At 44.0% G+C, this 22,747-nt stretch overlaps 1 protein-coding gene across 2 annotated transcripts in view; it reads right to left on the reverse strand.

Annotated features, from left to right (window-relative positions):
• Nucleotides 1-22,747, reverse strand: part of VPS13D (vacuolar protein sorting 13 homolog D) — a 280,917-nt gene that overhangs the window by 145,588 nt on the left and 112,582 nt on the right. For both annotated transcript variants that reach the window (XM_077250276.1, XM_077250275.1), the window contains exons 20-34: nt 22,057-22,208; nt 19,861-20,892; nt 19,688-19,778; nt 17,795-17,921; nt 17,486-17,666; nt 17,228-17,410; nt 10,789-10,966; nt 9,638-9,848; nt 9,362-9,533; nt 7,211-7,326; nt 5,031-5,240; nt 3,790-4,055; nt 3,294-3,427; nt 2,741-2,896; nt 2-200 (exon numbers count right to left, since the gene is read on the reverse strand). In XM_077250276.1, the coding sequence (XP_077106391.1) occupies nt 2-200; nt 2,741-2,896; nt 3,294-3,427; nt 3,790-4,055; nt 5,031-5,240; nt 7,211-7,326; nt 9,362-9,533; nt 9,638-9,848; nt 10,789-10,966; nt 17,228-17,410; nt 17,486-17,666; nt 17,795-17,921; nt 19,688-19,778; nt 19,861-20,892; nt 22,057-22,208 (3,408 nt within the window). The remainder of the gene's footprint in view (nt 1; nt 201-2,740; nt 2,897-3,293; nt 3,428-3,789; nt 4,056-5,030; nt 5,241-7,210; nt 7,327-9,361; nt 9,534-9,637; nt 9,849-10,788; nt 10,967-17,227; nt 17,411-17,485; nt 17,667-17,794; nt 17,922-19,687; nt 19,779-19,860; nt 20,893-22,056; nt 22,209-22,747) is intronic.

Consider the following 22,747-nt stretch of genomic DNA (forward strand, 5'->3'; position numbering starts at 1 on the left):
CCTACAAGAGGATCCATCACATGTCTGTGAACGTCTTTTACCAACAAGCCTTCACTCTCCTTGTCGTTGCCTTCAGCGTTTCCGGAGACGGCAGACTCCGGTGTGCTGGTGCTGGTCTGCTCAGGAATGGATTTTGCAATCGCCAGAAACAACTGTACATCATTGTAGGATAATCGTATGTCCAGTGTCTGCAACTGAATCTGATGAGGGAAAGACAGAGAATTTACTGTGACAAACGGGCACCAATCTACAGGTGACAAGTTAACTGCTTGCAGAATTTCTGATATGTCATAGTGAGGCAAGTTTTGATTCGAGGGTCCAGGTGCCCTCCCTGGGCCATTTTGCCCGTTTTGCTTCCCAGACCCTTGGACAAGACATAAACTTAGGAGCTCATTCACCTCTTGCTCATATGGTCAGCAAACTTATGTCTATCAGATTGCCAATAGCTATGCGCACATCCACAGAGCTGTATCCCATTTACTTACTAGCGCTGCCTTTCACTTCACTTTCTCACCTCTTGATCATTTTGCAATCAGTCAGAGGAAGGTCCTTTTGTAAGACCGAAACGTTACGTTCACGTGGATTGCTGTTCTAATAAAGCTTAATTCTTTTCATTGCACCACTGGAGTGCCGGGTTCCTATCTAAACTTGATGAACAACTTGCTGCAGTCCATTGTCTGTTGTCAAGACCAATCTGTCTATAAGTTACAGACAAGCAGCACAGATTACAAGAATTGGGGGAATGATATGGGATCTCCGGCTGTGCACAATAGAAACGCTGCTGCCCTTATGTCATCATGTCTGGATCTACCTGTGATTGTTTTTACCAGACATTTGTTTGTTATATTTAATTGCCTGCTCATTTTTCATAGCACATTAGCTGCACAGCCACCTCTCCTCTCGGCTTATTTCCAACGTCTTCAATTTCCACTTTCACATTTATTCACAGTGTACCCTTGTTTCTAAGAGTAGTTCATCAGTGCAATTCTATCCTTCATTTATGTGTAAAATACAGTGCGAAAGGTAGAAGTGCAAGAGAGAAAGAGAATTGCACTGCTGATCTGCTATTAGAAAGAAGATAACATAATATATATATTTGCACACTCTTGGCATTCTCTTGATGAGCTTCAAGAGGTAGTCACCGGGAATGGTTTTCACTTCACAGGTGTGCCCTGTCAGGTTTATTAAGTGGGATTTCTTGCCTTATAATTGAGGTTGGGACCATCAGTTGTGTTGTGCAGAAGTCTGGTGGATACATAGCTGATAGTCCTACTGAATAGACTGTTAGAATTTGTATTATGGCAATAAAAAAGCAGCTAAGTAAAGAAAAACGAGTGGCCATCATTACTTTAAGAAATGAAGGTCAGTCAGTCTGAAAAATTGGGAAAACTTTGAAAGTGTCCCCAAGTGCAGTTGCAAAAACCATCAAGCACTACAAAGAAACTGGCTCACATGAGGACCGCCCCAGGAAAGGAAGACCAAGAGTCACCTCTGTTTCTGAGGATAGGTTTATCCGAGTCACCAGCAGCAGAAATCGCAGGTTAACAGCTGCTCAGATTAGAGACCAGGTCAATGCCACACAGAGTTCTAGCAGCAGACACATCTCTGCAACAACTGTTAAGAGGAGACTTTGTGCAGCAGGCCTTCATGGTAAAATAACTGCTAGGAAACCACTGCTAAGGACAGGCAACAAGCAGAAGAGACTTGTTTGGGCTAAAGAACACATGGAATGGACATTAGACCAGTGGAAATCTGTGCTTTGGTCTGATGAGTCCAAATTTGAGATCTTTGGTTCTAACCACCGTGTCTTTGTGCGACGCAGAAAAGGTGAACGGATGGACTCTACATGCCTGGTTCCCACCGTGAAGCATGGAGGAGGAGGTGTGATGATGTGGGGGTGCTTTGCTGGTGACACTGTTGGGGATTTATTCAAAATTGAAGGCATACTGAACCAGCATGGCTACCACAGCATCTTGCAGCGGCATGCTATTCCATCAGGTTTGCATTTAGCTGAACCATCATTTATCTTTCAAAAGGACAATGACCCCAAACACACCTCCAGGCTGTGTAAGGGCTATTTGACCAAGAAGGAGAGTGATGGGGTGCTACGCCAGATGACCTGGCCTCCACAGTCACCAGACCTGAACCCAATCGAGATGGTTTGGGGTGAGTTGGACCGCAGAGTGAAGGCAAAAGGGCCAACAAGTGCTAAGCATCTCTGGGAACTCCTTCCAGATTGTTGGAAGACCATTCCCGGTGACTACTTCTTGAAGCTCATCAAGAGAATGCCAAGAGTGTGCAAAGCAGTCATCAAAGCAAAAGGTGGCTACTTTGAAGAACCTAGAATATAAGACATATTTTCAGTTGTTTCACACTTTTTGGTTAAGTATATCATTCCATATGTGTTAATTCATAGTTTTGATGCCTTCAGTGTGAATGTACAATTTTCATAGTCATGAAAATACAGAAAAATCTTTAAATGAGAAGGTGTGTCCAAACTTTTGGTCTGTACTGTGTGTATATATATATATATATATATATATATATATATATATATATATATATATATATATATATATATATATATATATATATATATATATATACATACATACACATATATATATAAATATATATATATATATATATATTTGGGCACATTATACACACACACACACACTAGATGCACTTTTTCATATATCCATGGAGTACAGTCGACGATGCGCTTTTCTTCTTTTACCTCCAGAATTGGAGGGAAATCCTCCGTGTTGAATGCATCCATGAGACCAGAGCTGTTTTGGTAAGTCGAATTTCCAACCAGTTCTATCTGCACGTGAACGGGATCAATGATGGAGAGAGCAGTGTCATGTTCATTCCCCAAGCGACACGAAAACACCTATGATAAGAATATAAATAACATTCTGAAAAGTCAACAAAACCTCAAAACTTCGATGCAAAATATAACTGTATTGACCCAATTCAAATCTACTATGTCCAAATGTGGCACTTTAGATCGAAAGCTTGCTTCCTTTCTCATTGTCCACCGTTCTAGCCCCATGCTTTAACATGAGAATAACCCTTTACCTTAGAATTCTCTAAAGGGTTTTAAGAAAATGTGTTTCCTAATCTCTACAATTGAAGATACAAAGAGCACCCAGATCTCAGCTTCCTAGGATGCATGACTTAAAAAGAATGAGTGAACTTTAGTCTTCGGTACAGACAAGATAACTTTTTGGTTTGCAAGAAGGTTTAAAACACAAACAAACAAAAAATCGATGAAGTAATCATTTTACCTCAATTCCAAATAAGCTCCCAGAAAACGGACGGTCCGCCAGTTTGGGTTTGTAAGTGAGAACGGTCGTCCCCTTAAGAATTATAGCGTTGGTATCCACACAAGATGCGTCTTCAACAACCACAAACTCTGTACCTGTAATATTAACCAACAAAATATATTATGTGTTAAGTAAAGCTCCAATCCCATGTAATTAGCTTCATGCAAACACCATCAGCTTCCTATGACAACACTTCTGGGCATTCGTGCTTTGCCGCCATTCGTTCTAGGAACATTCGTGCTTTGCCGCCATTTGTCATAGGAACATTACATGGATAAAGTTGACAAGTTTCATACATGTCCACATCGTATTCATTACTATTTGTCAGGATGTGGAAATAGGTCGTTGTGCATCCTGACGATGATGTTTAGTGCGCGCCCATGAGTTTAGACAGCCGTCACCAGCAGAGGACAGCTCTCGCTAATCAATGATGACGGGACTGGAGCGAGAGTCTCACCAGTCACATTGATCTTCACTTCCAGCTGCTTCTCAGGAGTCACTTGCACAGAAGACCTTTTTGTGACAACGCCCGTCTTCACCGTTTTGGGAACCACGCTCGCAGAATTATTCCTTCTTTCTTCTTCAGGCTGATGGCTCAGGATTGCTTTCTTGGTTTCGCTGGGTGTTTGCAGAAACTTGTGCACTAGCAACAGCCAGTCAAATATTAGGAAGACTCTTAGGTTGTTCAGGACGACTGTGAAGCAGGAGGTGTCCTTTGTGGAGCTGCAAAAATGACGAAATGAGAGTTGGTGTAAGAAAGGGAAAAACAAAAAAAAGAACAGAAAGACGCAGACTCGAATATTAAGCATGAGGCAGGCGGATTCCAGACCGGTCCAGGGTCAGACATTTAGGAAGAAAGCCCAAACTTGGACAAGTTATTGATTTGGAGAAGATCCAGTCTTCACATGTGACTTGAATAAAAAGGAGATTATTTTAGAATGAACGTTACAATTACAAAGGGATTAAGGTAAGAAATAAAACAAACACATGCATGGAGACTCAATGGCTTTAAAGAGGACCTGTCACCAGTTTGTATGTGCCCAGTGTTTTATTTTACTCCCGCTGCTCCCCTAAATATTCATTTTTTTTTTTACATCCAAAAGATATGGACTTTTTTTTATTTAGTGGTTATTTTTATAGTCTTTACAAGAGGGCGTGGCTCACAGGCTCCTCTGGGGCGTGTCTTTAAGCTCCTCTGCATTATTATTCTGTGAGCCACACCCCCTTGTAAAGACCATAAAAATACAAATAAATAAAAAGAAGCCACATATCTGGAACCGTAATGTGGATTAAAAAAATGAATAAATAGAAAATGGAATAGTCAGAAAAGCAGCGTGAATAAAATAACAGCAAAAACTGGACACTTCGGTCCTATTTAAGATAATATTTCTCAGTAGCGCAGCTTTGGCACTGCAACATCTAAAAGTCACATGAATGGATGAACACATATATCTTGGCTTATTCCTGTGTATGTACAGTTTTTGTTTTTAATAGATGATAGGGTATTTTTTCAGGCAGACACGGGCACACTTTAAGATGTAAACAAGTTCTAAATACTGGACAGAAGGAAGAGTTTTGTAGTGTTTATAACTTATCTAATTCATATAAAAAAAACAGCAAAAAAACAAAAAAATGAAAAAAAAAAAAAAAAAATATATGTATATGAAATTAGTGTGTACTCTACTGTGGCCTTCTTACCGGTGATGTAATTCTATCTGTAAGGACCCCGGGTTGCTGTTGCTCTTGGATGGTTGCAAGATGCAGTTGAAGACATTAGGCTTTTGGGTGGGTGGCTTGAGCTCAGTGTAACGGGTGTCAAAGGCAATCATCGAATGGGAAACCAAGTTAATGGATTTAGTCTGGTTGGAAAAGCTCTCAAAAAGCAGCTTGGATTTTTTGAAGTCAAACCTAAAGATTAAAAAAAAAAAAAAAGCAAATTACAATCAATGCAGGTCTCAGCAAAAGACATATTCAGGGGATAGTCAGTATCTGGGACCCGCTATGCAGAAGTAGGAGGAATGATTCTCCTCCAGACTGGATACGCTAGCTATGGAACGCTTTGTGTTATTCCTCCAGAATGAGAAGGTGTGAAGGAAGAGCTGACGCACTGAAGCCAGCAGATTGCCCATACAATATCCAGGGTGTGTAGGGAACGGATTGCTGGGATGAAAGGGTGAAGCAGAAAAGGAGCAGAGGACGCAGCATTTTTATTGTCAAAAGAGCAGGTTTTGGCTGCAGAAATGTGCAATCCCCAGTTGGAAGGCCTTCACATAAAACTTTGTGAGACCGTCATCTCATGGAAGAGCGAAAAATTTGAGGGTGGGATTTCCAGGCAGGGAAATGCTTGAAATATTGCCTCTTCTTCTTCTCAAAGATGGGAGGTCTCATTGAGAAGTCCTGAAGCAAAAGGGAGCCGATATGCAGCTACTTGTCCATACATTGCTATGGATTATGTAAAAGAGATTTTACCCACTGTAGGCTCTGAAACGCTTTTGTGTCTGCTACCAAACAAGTAGGTACTAACAGAGGGAAGACTGTATATGTGGAGGCTATGTGGGGCTCACACTGTATATGTGGAGGCTATGTGGGGCTCACACTGCATATGTGGAGGCTATGTGGGGCTCACACTGCATATGTGGAGGCTCTGTGGGGCTCACACTGCATATGTGGAGGCTCTGTGGGGCTCACACTGCATACTTGAAGGCTCTGTGGGGCTCACACTGTATATGTGGAGGCTATGTGGGGCTCACACTGCATATGTGGAGGCTATGTGGGGCTCACACTGCATATGTGGAGGCTATGTGGGGCTCACACTGTATATGTGGAGGCTCTGTGGGGCTCACACTGCATATGTGGAGGCTATGTGGGGCTCACACTGCATATGTGGAGGCTATGTGGGGCTCACACTGCATATGTGGAGGCTATGTGGGGCTCACACTGCATATGTGGAGGCTATGTGGGGCTCACACTGCATATGTGGAGGCTATGTGGGGCTCACACTGCATATGTGGAGGCTATGTGGGGCTCACACTGCATACTTGAAGGCTATGTGGGGCTCACACTGCATACTTGAAGGCTATGTGGGGCTCACACTGTATATGTGGAGGCTATGTAGGGCTCACACTGCATATGTGGAGACTATGTGGGGCTCACACTGTATATGTGGAGGCTATGTGGGGCTCACACTGTATATGTGGAGGCTATGTGGGGCTCACACTGTATATGTGGAGGCTATGTGGGGCTCACACTGTATATGTGGAGGCTATGTGGGGCTCACACTGCATATGTGGAGGCTATGTGGGGCTCACACTGCATATATGGAGACTGTGGGGCTCACACTGCATATGTGGAGGCTATGTGGGGCTCACACTGCATATATGGAGACTGTGGGGCTCACACTGTATATATGGAGGCTATGTGGGGCTCACACTGTATATATGGAGGCTATGTGGGGCTCACACTGTATATATGGAGGCTATGTGGGGCTCACACTGTATATGTGGAGGTTCATACTGTATATAGGCTATGTGAGGTCCCATACTGTACATAGAGAAGCTATGATGGGGCTCATATTATATATAGTGGGCTGTGTGTGGACTTATACGGTATATAAGGGGACAGTGTGCGGGCTCACATGGTATATAGGGGTATGTCAGCATACTTAATTCTTCTCAATATTAAGAGATATAATTATATTCATAATAATTATAATTAATATGTTAATATTAATATTGAGTAGAATTCATTTCAGCCTATTGGTTCGGCCTCCACAACAGCCACGGTCTCTCAGGAAAATGAATTGGTCACTTTGCTATAGACAGATGAAGAATGATACTCGCTGGACAATCCCTCTAAGGTACTAAATTTTCTTTTCTTACCGAGCTAGAGAATTGCTTACTCCATCTTTTCCTATGTCTTCAAGGAGCTCAAGGCTGACATTAACCATATCAATGAGGAAAGACACACTGGTATAAACCTCTCCACTCAGGACCGTCTGTAGGCAAAAAGAATAAAATATCAAACATCTTGACTAGTATTAATATTACAGAAAACCTTCTCACTTCTAGTGCTCTGGAGTTTCATTGTGAAATCTTTTTATTTCCCCCTTGTCAAAGACGTTCCAAGGCTGAGGCAGGGTTTGTGCTCCACATCGGGTATAGTATTGATTTATATTATCTGTTATGCTTTCTTATTAGTATCCATCAGTAAAATGCCTATTGGGATCATTTGGATCTGCCATTATTTGGCTTATTTTCTATTGTTTCTCATGTGTGGGTGTGCACCCTTCTTCTGCGTAGCTTTTCTCTATAAAATTATATATACTCTTTTTCGCACAGTTATTAGCACCCCAATTCTTACTTTATATTTTTGTGGTACCAACTATCTTCTTTCTATCTCAGTTTGGCAAAACTTGCATTTAAGTGGCCTCCAAACCACTGTGTACGCCTTGTTTGAATTCTCTGCACTCCGTTACTGTGCACTGGGAGTACGCATACTGGTAATGGAGGGGAGGAAACTTAGGAGTGTACCTGCAGAAACTTAAATGCAAGTAACCTCCTTTCAGTGCCCAGTAGGTTTGCGCTGTGCGTCCTGCTTATCAGGACTGATATAATGGGCATCTACTGCACTGTGCCATTTGCAGCAACTCCTCCAGCACAGTTGTACGGTCAGCAGTAACTCCTCCAGCACAGTTATATCCAGAGTTAGTGAGATGAGGCAGCGCTGCTGTGCTCAATCTTAAATCAAGTAGAGCCGGTATGGCAGCACTGCCTAATCTCACCACCACTGGGTGTAAGTGGGCTGGATGAGTTACCGCTTAGCGTACAACTGTGTTGGAGGAGTTACCGCTGATGGTACAACTGTGCTGGAGGAGTTACCGCTGATGGTACAACTGGGCTGGAGAAGTTACCTCTGATGGTACAACTGTGCTGGAGAGGTTACCTCTGATGGTACAACTGTGCTGGAGAAGTTACAACTGTACTGGAGAAGTTACCGCTGATGGTACAACTGTGCTGGAGAAGTTACCGCTGATGGTACAACTGTGCTGGAGAAGTTACCTCTGATGGTACAACTGTGCTGGAGAAGTTACCTATGATGGTACAACTGTGCTGGAGAAGTTACCTCTGATGGTACAACTGTGCTGGAGAAGTTACCTCTGATGGTACAACTGTGCTGGAGCCGAATACCTTGCAGTGGAGCGAGTGCACTCCTGAGGCGACTCCTCTTCCACTGCCAACGTTCGTACTCCCAGTGCACAGTGATGGAGTACAAGAAAGCCAGACAAGTAGACTTACGGTGCTTTCACACTAGCGTCGTACGACGCACGTCGCAATGCGTCGTTTTGGAGAAAAAACGCATCCTGCAGAGTTGCCCGCGGGATGCGTTCTTTCCTCCATAGGGTTGCATTAGCGACGCATTGCCACACGTCGCATCCGTCGTGTGACGGATGCGTCGTGTTTTGGCGGACCGTCGGCACAAAAAAAGTTACATGTAACTTTTTTTGTGCGTCGTGTCCGCCATTTCCGACCGCGCATGCGCGGCCGGAACTCCGCCCCAGCCTCCCCGGACATCACAATGGGGCAGGGGATGCGTTGAAAAACTGCATCCGCTGCCCCCGTTGTTTTTTTTTCACAGCATGCGTCGGTGCGTCGTGTGTCGCTAGTGTGAAAGTAGCCTAAGGAGTAAGCAGTGATTTGGAGGGAACTTAGATGCAAGGTTTTTTTTTTCGTTTTTTTTTTAGTGGACTGAAGCCAAATCACTTGATAAAGTGATTTGTAAAGTCAAACAACTTTCAAAGCTAAATAGAATTATCAAAAAGAAAAGATTTTTATATATACAGTTTTGTTACTCTTTAAGTGATCATGCCGCCAAAAGTCTTTCATGACGGTTAGGCAGAAACTTTTGCCACTCATGCTTGTCGCAAGGATGACCAATATGTCTCCCAAATCCCTGATCTGAATGACACAGTGTATAAAACAATAATATCGTCTAATGCAGACCATAAAGCACAACTCAGAAACTCTTCTTACATGAATCCTTGGATCCTGCAGGTCATACGGCCGCATAAAATCCTCCACGGGTTCTCCTAAGTTATTCTCCAGCAGTCCTTTTATCAATTTATATTTACTGAGATCCAGAGAACAGTGCACCGAGGACAGACTGCCATGGATGGACATGTCAGGGACAGAGTGGCTAATTTCTCTAGAAAAAATAAATAAATCGGTAATTAAATAATTTGTATAACAGAAGCAGAATGCTCAGCAATATTGTTTTATCCTGTAATATTTCCCTAAATCCAGGCTTACTTATCCAAGTTCCTCTCCAGCTGTAGCTTGAGGCGGCATCGCTCTGTTAGAAGACTCCCGCCCGTCTGTCTGACAAAGTAAGAGGGAAACATAAGGTCCGATCTCAATTTCTCCTGGACATCAGCAATATTCCTAGGATGTCGCTCTGCAGCAAAGATGTCCATGTCCTGTAGGTCAACCACAATGCAGTCTAACAAGCAGATGTGCTCATCTACGAAAAGAAGAAAAGACAATACCTGACAATTATGATACACTCAGACAGGGTATTCCAGAGAAAAAAAAGATCTACCCATTGGATAACACAATGATCTTAGACCACCAGAACCTTCTCCAATGATTGCTAGAACAAGGGACCTCAGTCACTCCCAATCCCAGAAGTATTGTCAAGTTATTAATTTGCTTAGACAACATAAAAATAACAAGAAAGTTTTCATTTGATTTTCTTTGTTTTACCTGCTGTCATTCTCCAGCAATGAGAGCTTTTATCTTACAGAGTGTACAGCTTGTTTCCACAGAGCTTGGCCTTTAGCACCTACCCAGAGTGCACAGTAGCTACAGTCAGGCCAAGAGTTATCTCCTAATAATCTAGTAAGCTCTTTCCAGTCTATTGCTTTCTTAATACCAGATAGCTGCTCTCCTTCCTTTCACTCGGCTCCTAACAAGCTGCTCTTATCCATCCTCTAGAATCACAAACCCCAGCATCAGAGCTCTCACTGTCCAGAGCTATGTGCTTGTTCAAATGCCCCTTTATATCTATGTGTAAACATAGGGATAACAGTAACTCTGAGACCGCAGTGGTGGCTAGAAACCTAGACGAGCTGTACAGTATAAAATTAAAAATACCTCTGTTCTTGAGAATGCATTATTACCCATTTAAGAAATTGAGATAACCCCTTTAAAAAAAAATCTTGATCACTGTATAATGAAACCTTATGGGAATGTTCTTTTAATTCTCTAGAACTCCATTTCTCAAATCTTAGATTTCTAATTACATCTAGTCTGGGCAATCCTCTGAGATCTACACAGCCTGCAGCCCAGGGTGACGTATACTTTGCTACAGGGACTTTAAGCTGCCGGCCTCACAGCAAGCAGCTGATTTTCAGGGATTCCTCCGTTAGAGAAGGGATTGATGCAGGTGAATCAGTTCTTACCAGGAGGATCCATACATTCGGCTTCACTAGATATTGTTGTTTCGTTTTTAGACGTTGAGGTAGAAGCCATCACCAAACCTTCTGCAGGCTCATGGTCGACACTTGCTCTGAGGTCACTTCTTCTGCTGTGGAGTTTGTGCTCTGGGGTAACAATGGGCGATGAAGATTTACCCAAGCTCTAATTAAAAGAGAAAAGCACAACGTTATTGTTTGCATTTCCAAATAGTTTACTGCACGTTGCGTAGATTACCGGCCACCTCTGCAGTTTATCAGCTGTGCCAGTCAGGGAAGGAGCGCAGCACTTACAAGCTCTTTTTCTACATAGCCCGTTTTATCCAGGAGAGGATGGGATTTTGAAAACTGTCAGGAGTTTGTACAGAAAATTTATAGTAAAATAATCGACTTTTTCATTGTATCTGTAGCGCAATCTGCCAGTGTAAACAGGCTTATTAACGACAAAAATTTGGCAAAAATGTACCGTTCAGCAGTCATTTAATGCTGCAAATCAGATAATGTAAAGGCACCTAAACTAACTGGATTATAAACGTGTTTTGGTTTACTCTCCTATCACAAGTGGAGTTTTGGACAATGTTCAAACAATCCAATACAGCTTCGGATTGTTTTTTATTCCCACACAAGGTTTTCTAAAATCACTGTAAAATTGCAGGGTTTTAGCATGATTTAAAAAAAAAAAATTGTAGAAAAAAACAAACAAAAACAAATCATAGAGAAAAATCAAACTGTGTGAACATAGCCATAATGTTGCTTACATAACCATTTTATTTGCTGACCACAGTAAATAACTAAAGAACATAGAATAACACAAGAATCATTGAAAACAAAATCAAGATGCATGCAGCAGGATCAGCAAGCACTCATGCATGGCACAAAACAGAGTATCAGGAAACAACACATGTCCAGGAGCAAGAGACCCAATGGGAAGGAAAACGTGAAAATCTGAGATTAAATGGGACTATAATCACCTGCTGCTTTTTTTTAGATCATTAAATGACCCAATACCCATTTCTAATACAGTCACTATACCTAATGTTTCTCTCTTCTTCTGCCGTTGTCTCCGTGTCGGAGATTGGTGACCATTGGAGATTGGTGACCATTCTTCACCTCCAAAACAGCAGCATCAGCGGCATGGGCAGCGATATTGGAAGAGCTGAACCATGTGTCCCCCCCTAATCTTTCCATTGGTGTGGGATGGACTAGCGCCAACGATGACAGTCCGGGGCCAGAGAAAAGCAGAGGAGGAGTTCAGACTTACCGCAGCGGTCCCTATGCCTCTGCAGCAGCTATTTTGGACATGAACAGTCACATTTAATATGAGGGTCGTCTGAAGCCGACTTATGATCAGAGGTTCCAGCTCATCTAGTGTCAAGAACAGTTTTTGTAACTCCCCGTTTCCCTCAGGCATGCTGGGAGATGTAGTTTTGCAACAGCTGGTCTGCCAGAATCAATGGCAGTCACAAAATTACACCCACATCTTATGTTTTATGAAAGGAAAATACCCCCCATTCCACCCATTCCCCATGATTTACACTGCAGCTTTTCTTTTTGCATTGGCTAATATCTATAAGCACGAGCATATGCAGAGACAGGACGTCAGCCCTCTTAGTGATCAAACCAGAAAAAGTTTTTGCACACAAAAAGAGACAGCAATAACTGCAGTCCAGACTTATGGGAATTCTTGGATTATACCTCCGTGTGATCCGTCCGGTCTCCCCGCGTCTATTCGTGCACAATGTGCCAGACATCATCTGGTACCTGTCTCACAGTTTTTGTGATAGTGCTTATCTGCCAGTCATAGATTTCACTTTTGGCAACTTTTCAGCTAAGATCAGGGACCACAGATTACCCCAATGATCTGGGCATCTCACGCAGTCTGAGATTTACCTCTCGCGTGTACCCTCCATACTTTACCCTGCAGCTCTCCTTGTTTAGATTAGCAGCTATGTATAGGCACAAGCCCACCCTAGTCCAGTGTCTCGTTTATATAGGAAATATGGTTTATAAGGATTAAAGGTTTCTTCCCATCTTTATTAATGGGTATAATTACGAAGTACAAGCAACTTTCCATTATCTTAGTAAAATTTTGCACCGATCCTCCCAATAATTAAAATTGTGGTTTTTTTATTGTTTTCTGCTCTCTGCCTAGAAAAACAGTGATCTATCTGCGGTGACTGAACTCGAGCAGTGCTTACTAGCTCTCTTCTACAGAGCTTGTAAGCGCTGCGCTGCTAGCTCCAGACTCAGCCAGCTTCAGTCCCACTGCGCTTCTGGATGCTGCACAGCCACATCGGAGAGCGCACAGTTCGGGCCGGTGATGCAACGATGGCACTGGTCTGAACTGATAATGAAACAGGAGCATACCGCCACCCCGAAGCTAGGAAGAAAGCTGGGAGTCAGGGAAGAGGAGGTTAAACCCTGGAAAATAATTATGGGGCCCTTTAAAGCACATAAAGAGGATTATTCTTGGCCTACGCTATGCACGCTCATTTATGGATGCCCCTCCAATATAAAAAATGGCTTCTTATTCTGGTTGGTACTAGATTAGGTAGCATTGTACAGGCAGCTGGTACAAGAATGGTGGCACCGTGGACACGGTCCACTGGAGAAATGTGCACAATTTCTTCAGTAAATAATCCTGCAGAATCCCATAAGGAGATTAGAAAGACACTCACACCCTGGACGACCATGCTATACCTTTAATAACACGGGATCCTTGTATGATGACTTATGCAAAATTAAGTCCTTTAGAACAAATAATAAAAAAAAGAATCTTATAGACATAATATTTATGAAATCTGCGCTGACGTAAGGCGTACAAGCTCCTACAACATGGCGATAACCTGTATAGTGGAAGGAGAGAGACCTCCATCAGGCAGTGAGCGCCCCTATCTGGAGGAAACGGACGGTCTTTGCATTACGCCGTAGCCCGGCGATTGCAGATGGTGCCATTCACTCTTTGGGGTGGCAGAACGGAGATTAAAAACCCGCTCATTGCAGATTACGGTATAGAATGACGCAACTTTAGGTGCTGCAAAGTAATAAAAGAACGGCTCGTGAAAATCGGAGTGAATTTTGAAAGCGTAACGCTTTAGGACCTTTGCCATATCCTTTAAAGGGGGTTTCCCTCTATATTAAAAGCGACAAACAATAATTAAACAAAATAAACTGCCATCCACGGAAGGTGATATCGTCACTACCATCTGCGGTGTAAACACTGAGGTCAGTGATTGGTTGCAGGCACTGGGACCAGTTGTGGAAACTTAGTGCTGGACCAAAATGAAGATTCTTCTAGTCACTAATATATATTAAGCGTGGTGTGGTTTATCCAATGGATATGGTACCTTATTTAGCAACTGGATAAAAATTAACCTTTATTAGGTATATAGATAAAATCTCAATATGATCCAAATGAAGAAAAAAAAAAAAAAAAAAAAAAAAACAACAACAACAGTAAACAATAAGACCCTGTTGTGATGAGTACCCTATTACCTTCACAGAACGGGAAAAACAAACCAAGAAAAATGGCATATAACAAATACAGACAAAACCGACAGTGTTTAGACTGGCCTCCAATCCCAAACAATTTTTTGGCTCACACTGGGTGGGCCAATAGTTGATGCACCTTAGACCCCACACTATTGTATTGCAAACAATTGGGTCTGTTACTGTGGCTACGACCACACACGCCACAGCGTTCAATTCTAATCCTGAATCCTGTTCACAGGAAAATTTTTGGACCACATCAATGTATATATTACAAGTCTCATATATTATATACAGCGTCCAGATTTAACCGCTATATCTAGGCAGTTCTAACAAAAATACGTTGGATTGGAACACTGTCAGTGTAAAATTAGCAGCACATTTTAGGGGCGTTTGCAATATGCCCTTCACACATGATTACCCATCCATAAAGCTATGGGAAACATTTGTCCTCATTTACACCTCTCATGAGTATTCCCTAGATGGGTTCAATAGTGACAACTTCAAGGGACAAATACTGGTGGAATATTAACATAGAGATGCTGTAAAGCATGAGATCATGGGTATTACCAAACCCATGTGTTAGGGTGGATCTCACCGCATGTTCATCTCCATTGCCCCAGCTATCGATCTAGCCACTGTCCACCTCATGTATGACCCCGCTAGAAGATTATGCTGCAAGAAGCGTCTCCCGACGCGTTTCCTCCTTGTGGATTCATCAGGGGAATGCAGCAGCATTCTCCCCTGATGAATCCACAAGGAGGAAACGCGTCGGGAGACGCTTCTTGCAGCATAATCTTCTAGCGGGGTCATACATGAGGTGGACAGTGGCTAGATCGATAGCTGGGGCAATGGAGATGAACATGCGGTGAGATCCACCCTAACACATGGGTTTGGTAATACCCATGATCTCATGCTTTACAGCATCTCTATGTTAATATTCCACCAGTATTTGTCCCTTGAAGTTGTCACTATTGAACCCATCTAGGGAATACTCATGAGAGGTGTAAATGAGGACAAATGTTTCCCATAGCTTTATGGATGGGTAATCATGTGTGAAGGGCATATTGCAAACGCCCCTAAAATGTGCTGCTAATTTTACACTGACAGTGTTCCAATCCAACGTATTTTTGTTAGAACTGCCTAGATATAGCGGTTAAATCTGGACGCTGTATATAATATATGAGACTTGTAATATATACATTGATGTGGTCCAAAAATTTTCCTGTGAACAGGATTCAGGATTAGAATTGAACGCTGTGGCGTGTGTGGTCGTAGCCACAGTAACAGACCCAATTGTTTGCAATACAATAGTGTGAGGTCTAAGGTGCATCAACTATTGGCCCACCCAGTGTGAGCCAAAAAATTGTTTGGGATTGGAGGCCAGTCTAAACACTGTCGGTTTTGTCTGTATTTGTTATATGTCATTTTTCTTGGTTTGTTTTTCCCGTTCTGTGAAGGTAATAGGGTACTCATCACAACAGGGTCTTATTGTTTACTGTTGTTGTTGTTTTTTTTTTTCTTCATTTGGATCATATTGAGATTTTATCTTCTAGTCACTAACCATACAAGTTACCGTATTATTCGGAATATAAGACACACTTTTTAACCCAAAAAATTTGGGGGGGGGGGGAATGGGGGGCCTTATAATCCGAATGTAGCTTACTTGCTGCGGCAGGGTTCCAGGGTCGCTGCTGCAGGAAGCTTCTAGCGGTGGCGGCATGATTGGGGCGATATTGTATGTTCCAGGAGGGTAGAAGAGGGTGTTGAGTTCTTTGGGTCTGAATAGCAGACCAGTCCGTGTGCCTCCTATGGACACTAAGCAAGAACTGGTTAGCTGGGAGCCAGCAGGAGGGTGTATACTGCAGGGGAGGAGATCACTTTCTTTGTATTACTTAGTGTCAGCCTCCTGGTGGCAGCAGCATACACCCCATGGTCTGTGTCCCCCAATGAGGCGAAGGAGAAATTGTATGTTCCAGGAGGGTAGAAGAGGGTGTTTGGCAGTGCGAGGGCTCCGCCGACATTTTGTTAAAGCCCGGAGCCCCCCGCACTTTCCATGATTTTTATAGCCGTGGACTCTGGAAAATGGCCACTGGAGGCGGCGCATGCTCGCAGAATCACCCCACTTCTACCTCTGCTGAACATTATCTCCTACTAGCCTGGGGCTCATCGCATCGCCCCACTGCTACTTCTGCCAACCACTTCCTCTTATCAGCCTGGGACTCGCTCCATTACCCCACTCCTACCTTCACCAAACCACCTCCTACCAGCCTGGGGCTCGCAGCATCACCCCACTCCTACCTCTGCCCAACAACACCTCCTACCAGCCTGGGGCTCGCAGCATCACCCCACTCCTACCTCTGCCCAACACCACCTCCTACCAGCCTGGGGCTCGCTGAATCACCCCACTCCTACCTCTGCCCAACACACCTCCTACCAGTCTGAGGTTTGCAGCACTGACCCACTCCTACCTCTGTCGAACACCACCTTCTATCAAACTGGGGCTCGCAGCATGGCCCCACTCCTACCTCCATGGAGCACCAACTCCTACCAGCCTGGGGCTCGAAGCATTGCCCCACTCCTACCTCCGCCGAACACCACCTCCTACCAGCCTGGGGCTCGCAGCATTGCCCCACTCCTACCTCCGCTGAACACCATCTCCTACCAGCCTGGAGCTCGCAGCATTGCCCCACTCCTACCTCCGCCGAACACCACCTCCTATCAGCCTGTGGCCCACAACTTATCCTGCCACCGTCAGCTTCCTGCAGCAGCAGCCCTGCCACCTGAGACCCTGGAGGTAAGCTACCATAAAAGCGGATTGTAAGACGTGCCACCATTTTATAAAAAAAAATTTCCTAAAAATTTGGGGCGCGTCTTATGATCCGCAAAATACGGTAACAATTGCTGTATTTTATGGAAGCAGTGGTTACATAATTACCTTATCTTTTAAGCAGAATGTCCCGGAGGTCCCCGAGAACAGAAAGCGGTTCTTCACTTTAAGTTTCCCAAGGTTGGCCACAATGAGGTTGTTGGATCGGGAGCTCTCGGGTATGAGAAGCACAGGGGCTCCAGCCTCAATGTCCAGCAAGATGCGAGAGGCCCTCTGTGCCTGGTCTCTTACCTAAAGAGACACAAGTCATATAAAAATGGGGAGAATGATCCCATCACACAACAGCATAGGACTTTCTACACTTACAGTTTGGCCCTGAATGGCTGCCCTCTGCCGGCCAAGGACGTCTTGCAATTGTGTAAAATGCTGAATGAAGGAAACCACTTCAGACTGAAAGCGCTGAGTGTGCACGTACTGCACGGATGCCATCCTCAGGCTGACCCGCATGTCGTACTCTCTCTTCAGTTTGGGGTCAGGAAGGCCATACCTACAGAACATGTAAGATAAAACGTCCAATGACTAAGAGACTCGCGCTGAAATAAAGCTCACAAATCAGTTCATGTCTAATACCCACCAAAAAATGTATGAGACCTAAAGAAGAAAAAAAAAACATACTTGAATATGTGGAAGATCAGCGCCTCCTCTCCACTAGTGGTGAAGCGCTCGCTGTACAGCTCCCCATGGGAAGTCAGGTCGCTCAGTGACAAGCTGCCAATGCTCCCCTGCAAGGCTAAGTCTCCCTCTGCCATAAGAAAGAAGAGAAAGGTGAAATCATTCATGATGCAGGCAAACTATATACTAAACATTAAGAAAAAGATTATAAAAGATGTAAAATGGCCAACGAGCAGCATGGTGGCTCAGTGGTTAGCACTGTACTATGCATAGGGCAGCACGGTGGCTGGTAACAATATGCAAACACTGTATTGTATGCTCCTGGACCCATTACATATACCACAAGGCTCTGTTCATTGTAACCTGTTTACTTGCTTTACCTGTTTAACAAATGGTTAACCTTATGAAATTATCATGGTGATTTGCTGTGAAGTCACTGAGCTGAACTGCGGTGACCTCATCACTGACTTTTCCCACGGTGCTGAGGTCACCGCAGTTCAGCCCGGCTAGGAACAGAGCCTCAGTGACCGAAGGTAACCTCGATGACGTCATCGCTGGTCACTGAGGCTGCGCTCGCAGTTCAGTCACCAGCTGTTCTCAGCCTGGAGGGTCGCATCTTGGCACTGTCCAGGTTGAAAACTGTTTATCCTCTGTTTATCCCCCAGACATGGATTACGGCGTGAGACAGAACGAAGGATAGATGAGGGAAATTTTTGTCTTTTTATTTTTCTTTTATTACAGGAGATGAGGGATTCAGTAGGATTAGGCGTTAGCTGAGTAACTGTGTTTACTATTTTTAAATAAAAATGGAAAAGTGTGTTTTCTTTTATTTCTAATACAGGACTTTAATCTGGCTGTGTCTTAATTTACCTTATAACTATAGGATTAGTAATTGATAGGTGTCTTATAGACTCCGCTCGATTACTAATCCATGGGCTTAAAGTCATCAGACAATACAAAGGTGACATCAACCCCACAAAAATGAACCCCACTTGCCACCACTTCAATGCAAGTGGGAAGAGGCGGGCAAAGTGCCAGAATTGGTGCATCTAATAGATGTCCCTTTTCTGGGTGGCTGTGGGCGGCTATTTTTCGGCTGGTTGGGGGGAAGTCAATATCCATTCCCCCTTATCAGCCTGAGAATACCAGCCCCCAGCCGTGAGCTTTAGCAAGGCTGGTTGTCAAAAATGGGAGGGACTTCATGCCATTTTTAAAAATGATTTAAATAATTAAAAAAACAAACAAACAAACAAAAAAAAACAGCATGGGGACTCCTCTATTCTTGATAACCAGCCTTGCTGAAGCTGACAGCTGAGGGTTGCAGCCCTCAGCTGTGAGTTTTGCCTGGCTTGGTATCAGAAATACAGGGTAACACACATTTTTTTAGTTATTTATAGAGCAGGTGGCAGGTGAGGATTACACCCATCAGCCAGCGCCTGCTCTCACTGGTATTAGTGGCAGCAGGTGTAGGCTGATGGGAGTAATAGTCCCATCAGCCGCCACCTACTGTCGCTGTTATCAGTTGAATATAACTCATCATTCTCCCCTGCTCGCACTGATTGCCGGCAAAGCAGAGGAGAATGATGATAGTCTTCAGCACTTGGCTTACTGCACTGCTGCTTCCCTGGCACCCGTGCATGTGGTCCTGATGCGGCACACGGTTGCCACACTTGCCGCAAGTATTACACATGGACACCCGGACATCTATGTATCGTTTTTTTTCTGGTACCGGAGATATCAGGATGTGTGAAACCTGCCTAATTCTGGGTCAGAAGGAATAACAGAGGGACGACAAAACATGCTGCAAAATTGTTCTTTCATGGACAATAAACCACTGACTTAGACACATCAGAAGATGTGATGGGTCCTCTTAACACAAAAGCGCCAATATCTCACCAATATTTTCAAGATGGGTAGTGAGCTTGGATACACTTGCTTTAGCCAGTTCACTAGATGTCTTCTTCAGCACTAATGAAAGCGAGTGAACCTAAGACAAAGACATTATTGTTTGTTTTCCATATCACACATGACACAACACTACGGTATTAGCTACTTATCTCTTTTCGTACCTTCAGATCCATCTTTGTGTTGGTATGTTCCTGAATGGCAGGACTACTGGTTTGGTTTGCCTCGGACCTCATTGACTGTCTGACATCTGCAGATTCATGTTTTAAAGCGTGGTTGTCAGCTGTCGATCCGATTCCAAAAAAGTCCAATATCACCACCCACGTTTGCAGCGTGACCAATACGTCCAAGCAGTTAAAATCCACATTCACACTTCGATTGATGCGTTTGTACTTAGACAAGAACTCCGGATGCTTTTGATCCACCAGGAAAACGTTTACATGAACCAAGGACTCGTCAAAATCGTCCTTCGTGCAAGACGTGTTTGATCTCTGGGATGTAGGAGAAGGTGGTGGAGTCAATGGGTATTCGGAATTAATTTCCTCGCTTGGCCTTTTACGAGAAGGACATGGTGGTCTCTGGTATAACTGGAAGACATTTGTAGCTTCCTCCATGTGGGAAGGTAAAGACCTTGGCATGTCTGGATACTCCACATGAGACACTAAAGGACATGACTGTGACAGATATTCTTTATGGGCCAAGCTGGAAGGTTTAGGCGCTCCCCTTGACACCATGAGATTCTTGTACTTTGAATCTGGGTTCTTTTCCAGCAGATCTTCCATGAGGAGTGAGCGTAATGCAATCTGTATAGCTAGTTTGTGCGGGTGATCTTTACTGAACTCAATATCAAAGTCTTGAAACTTCAAACTAACTAATCCTTGGGCACCGAGAGTGAGATCCCCACTGAGCTGAATCTGCAGTTCCGAGATCTGAAAGTTGGCTTGAATCTGAGTAAATGGCGTCTTCTCGTGTGTGGAAATGGATTTGCTGGATAGAGACCTAAAGCTGTTCGTGTCGAACACGTGTCTCTCTCTTTGATCATTAAAGGCATTTTCGCCTTGATTGAGAAGTTTTTCTGGCATCACCGGACTGGATAGTGCGGCAGAGCTTAGCGGCAGTTTGTTCACATCTTCGCTATATACCAGGTTATCGAGGGTCTGCAGGACCTGCTCATAGACGTGTTTGGCTAAAACCACCTGTATAACAGAGGACACAGGTCAGAAGTTTCCCAAACAGAAGGGAAAAAAAGTCTCAGCAAGAACAGATTTAAAAAGTTACTCCTATTATTAAAAAAGTGATCTCTTGTGTGAATAATTCAATCCCTTAGGGCCAGCCGTTAAGGAGTCTCATTGTATAACAGTATATTTTTATGGCACTGCATGGATGCCCTGTGCCGCCATTGTGTGGGGGCACCACTGTCTAATGACAGCAGGATCACAGGCAGAAGGAGCTGAATGGAGCGGAAGTTCATGCATGTACCCTGCTGTTCTGTTCTTGGGCCGGCACTGAGAAAGGTAGCTCAGTGCAGGAGAACTTATACTTATCGGAGAAGTAACTTCAAGGCGCTGTCTGGGCAGAAAATACTGATCAGTGGGGGGTCTGACATGTGACACTTCCACTGATCTGCTGATGCTAGCGGCTGCCAGGTGTAAACAAGTACAAAGGAGATGCTCAGCACAGCTTCGTTCAGTGTGTTGCGGCTGTTGCTGGGTGCTGCAGAACAGCTTTAGAAACATGAAAGTATCGAAAATAAGCAGTTTTTACAATTCACGTTTTTTTCTTGCATTTACTCTATTATTTATCTGCAGAAGAGAAAACGAACTGTTTTGCAGAGGGAAGGCCTCACAGAGCCTTAGGATAGGTAGAGCGACAGGTGGAGGACCAACTACACATGAAATGAGGGGCCGTGGAGGCATCAGCGATGGCTGAGCTGTAGAACCAGGCTCTGTCACAGGTACGGTCCATATACTGTACATTAAGGGGACCAGAGTGCCCCAATCTTGAAATTAAGGTTGAGGTCTATCCTCACCAATAACACACTGATTCTAAGAATAGGCCAGCAATGTTTATCCCTGGAAAAATAGAAAACGTATAGGGTCTTCACAAGGTGCATTTTCCAGGTATTACATGGCACCAGGGGCTCTCTGATCTGTGACTACTCTGCACTGTTATGCTCCAAACCAGTGTAGCCGATGGCAGTAGAAGAGATGAATGGTTATTGCCTAGAGAGCTTCTGCCACCAGGATTTCTACAGTAGAGATGGCGTCTGAGCCACAGCAATGGACAGAGAAGTACAGGTATATAAAGAGCGGACACGGGTGGCACAAGGAGGACAGATTTTCCGGAGACAGATAACTTACCTGAACATTATTAACAAAATTTCCCTCGATCTTCAGAATGCTTCCCACCTCTAAAGAGTCGTCAGTGTAGGGAAAGGTGAGTTCACAGTCGCGCTCCATATTGAACTTCTCCATTTTAAATTGTATGGTCGTGTTGTGTAGTATATGGAAAGCTGAAAAGCAGAACATATGGTACAAGGCTGGAAATCACAGAACTGTCATTTCATACAGGACTCGGAAATCCACCTATTTTTTAGCATCATTGGAGAAAGATGGATCCGCCCAGCGGATTACCATAGGTATTGTTGGGAGTGGATACACTACTTTAGCATTGATGACCTAGCCTTAGGACAGGTCATCAATGTCTGATGGGTCGGGGTCCGATTCCCGGAACCACCGCCGATCTGCTGTTATCGATGTCGACAGCTGCTGGCCGGAAGTACTCACATGCGGAGCTGGCTGTCTTTTGATAGTGGCTGAGGCAGGGTACTGCACATAAGCCTCCCAACTCAAGAGGGGTGCGGATGTGCAGCACCCTGCAGAGGCCACTATCAGAAGACGACCAGCTCCGCAAGTGAGTACTTCCAGCCAGCACCAACGACATCAGCTGATCGGCGGGAGTGCCAACTGATCAGACATTGATGACCTATCCTGAGGATAGGTCATCAATGCTAAAATAGTGGACAACCTCTTTAATTATTTTAAAAGAGAG

This window comes from Ranitomeya variabilis, chromosome 4 (genome assembly GCF_051348905.1).
Source record: "Ranitomeya variabilis isolate aRanVar5 chromosome 4, aRanVar5.hap1, whole genome shotgun sequence".
NCBI classification, from domain to species: Eukaryota; Metazoa; Chordata; class Amphibia; order Anura; family Dendrobatidae; genus Ranitomeya; species Ranitomeya variabilis.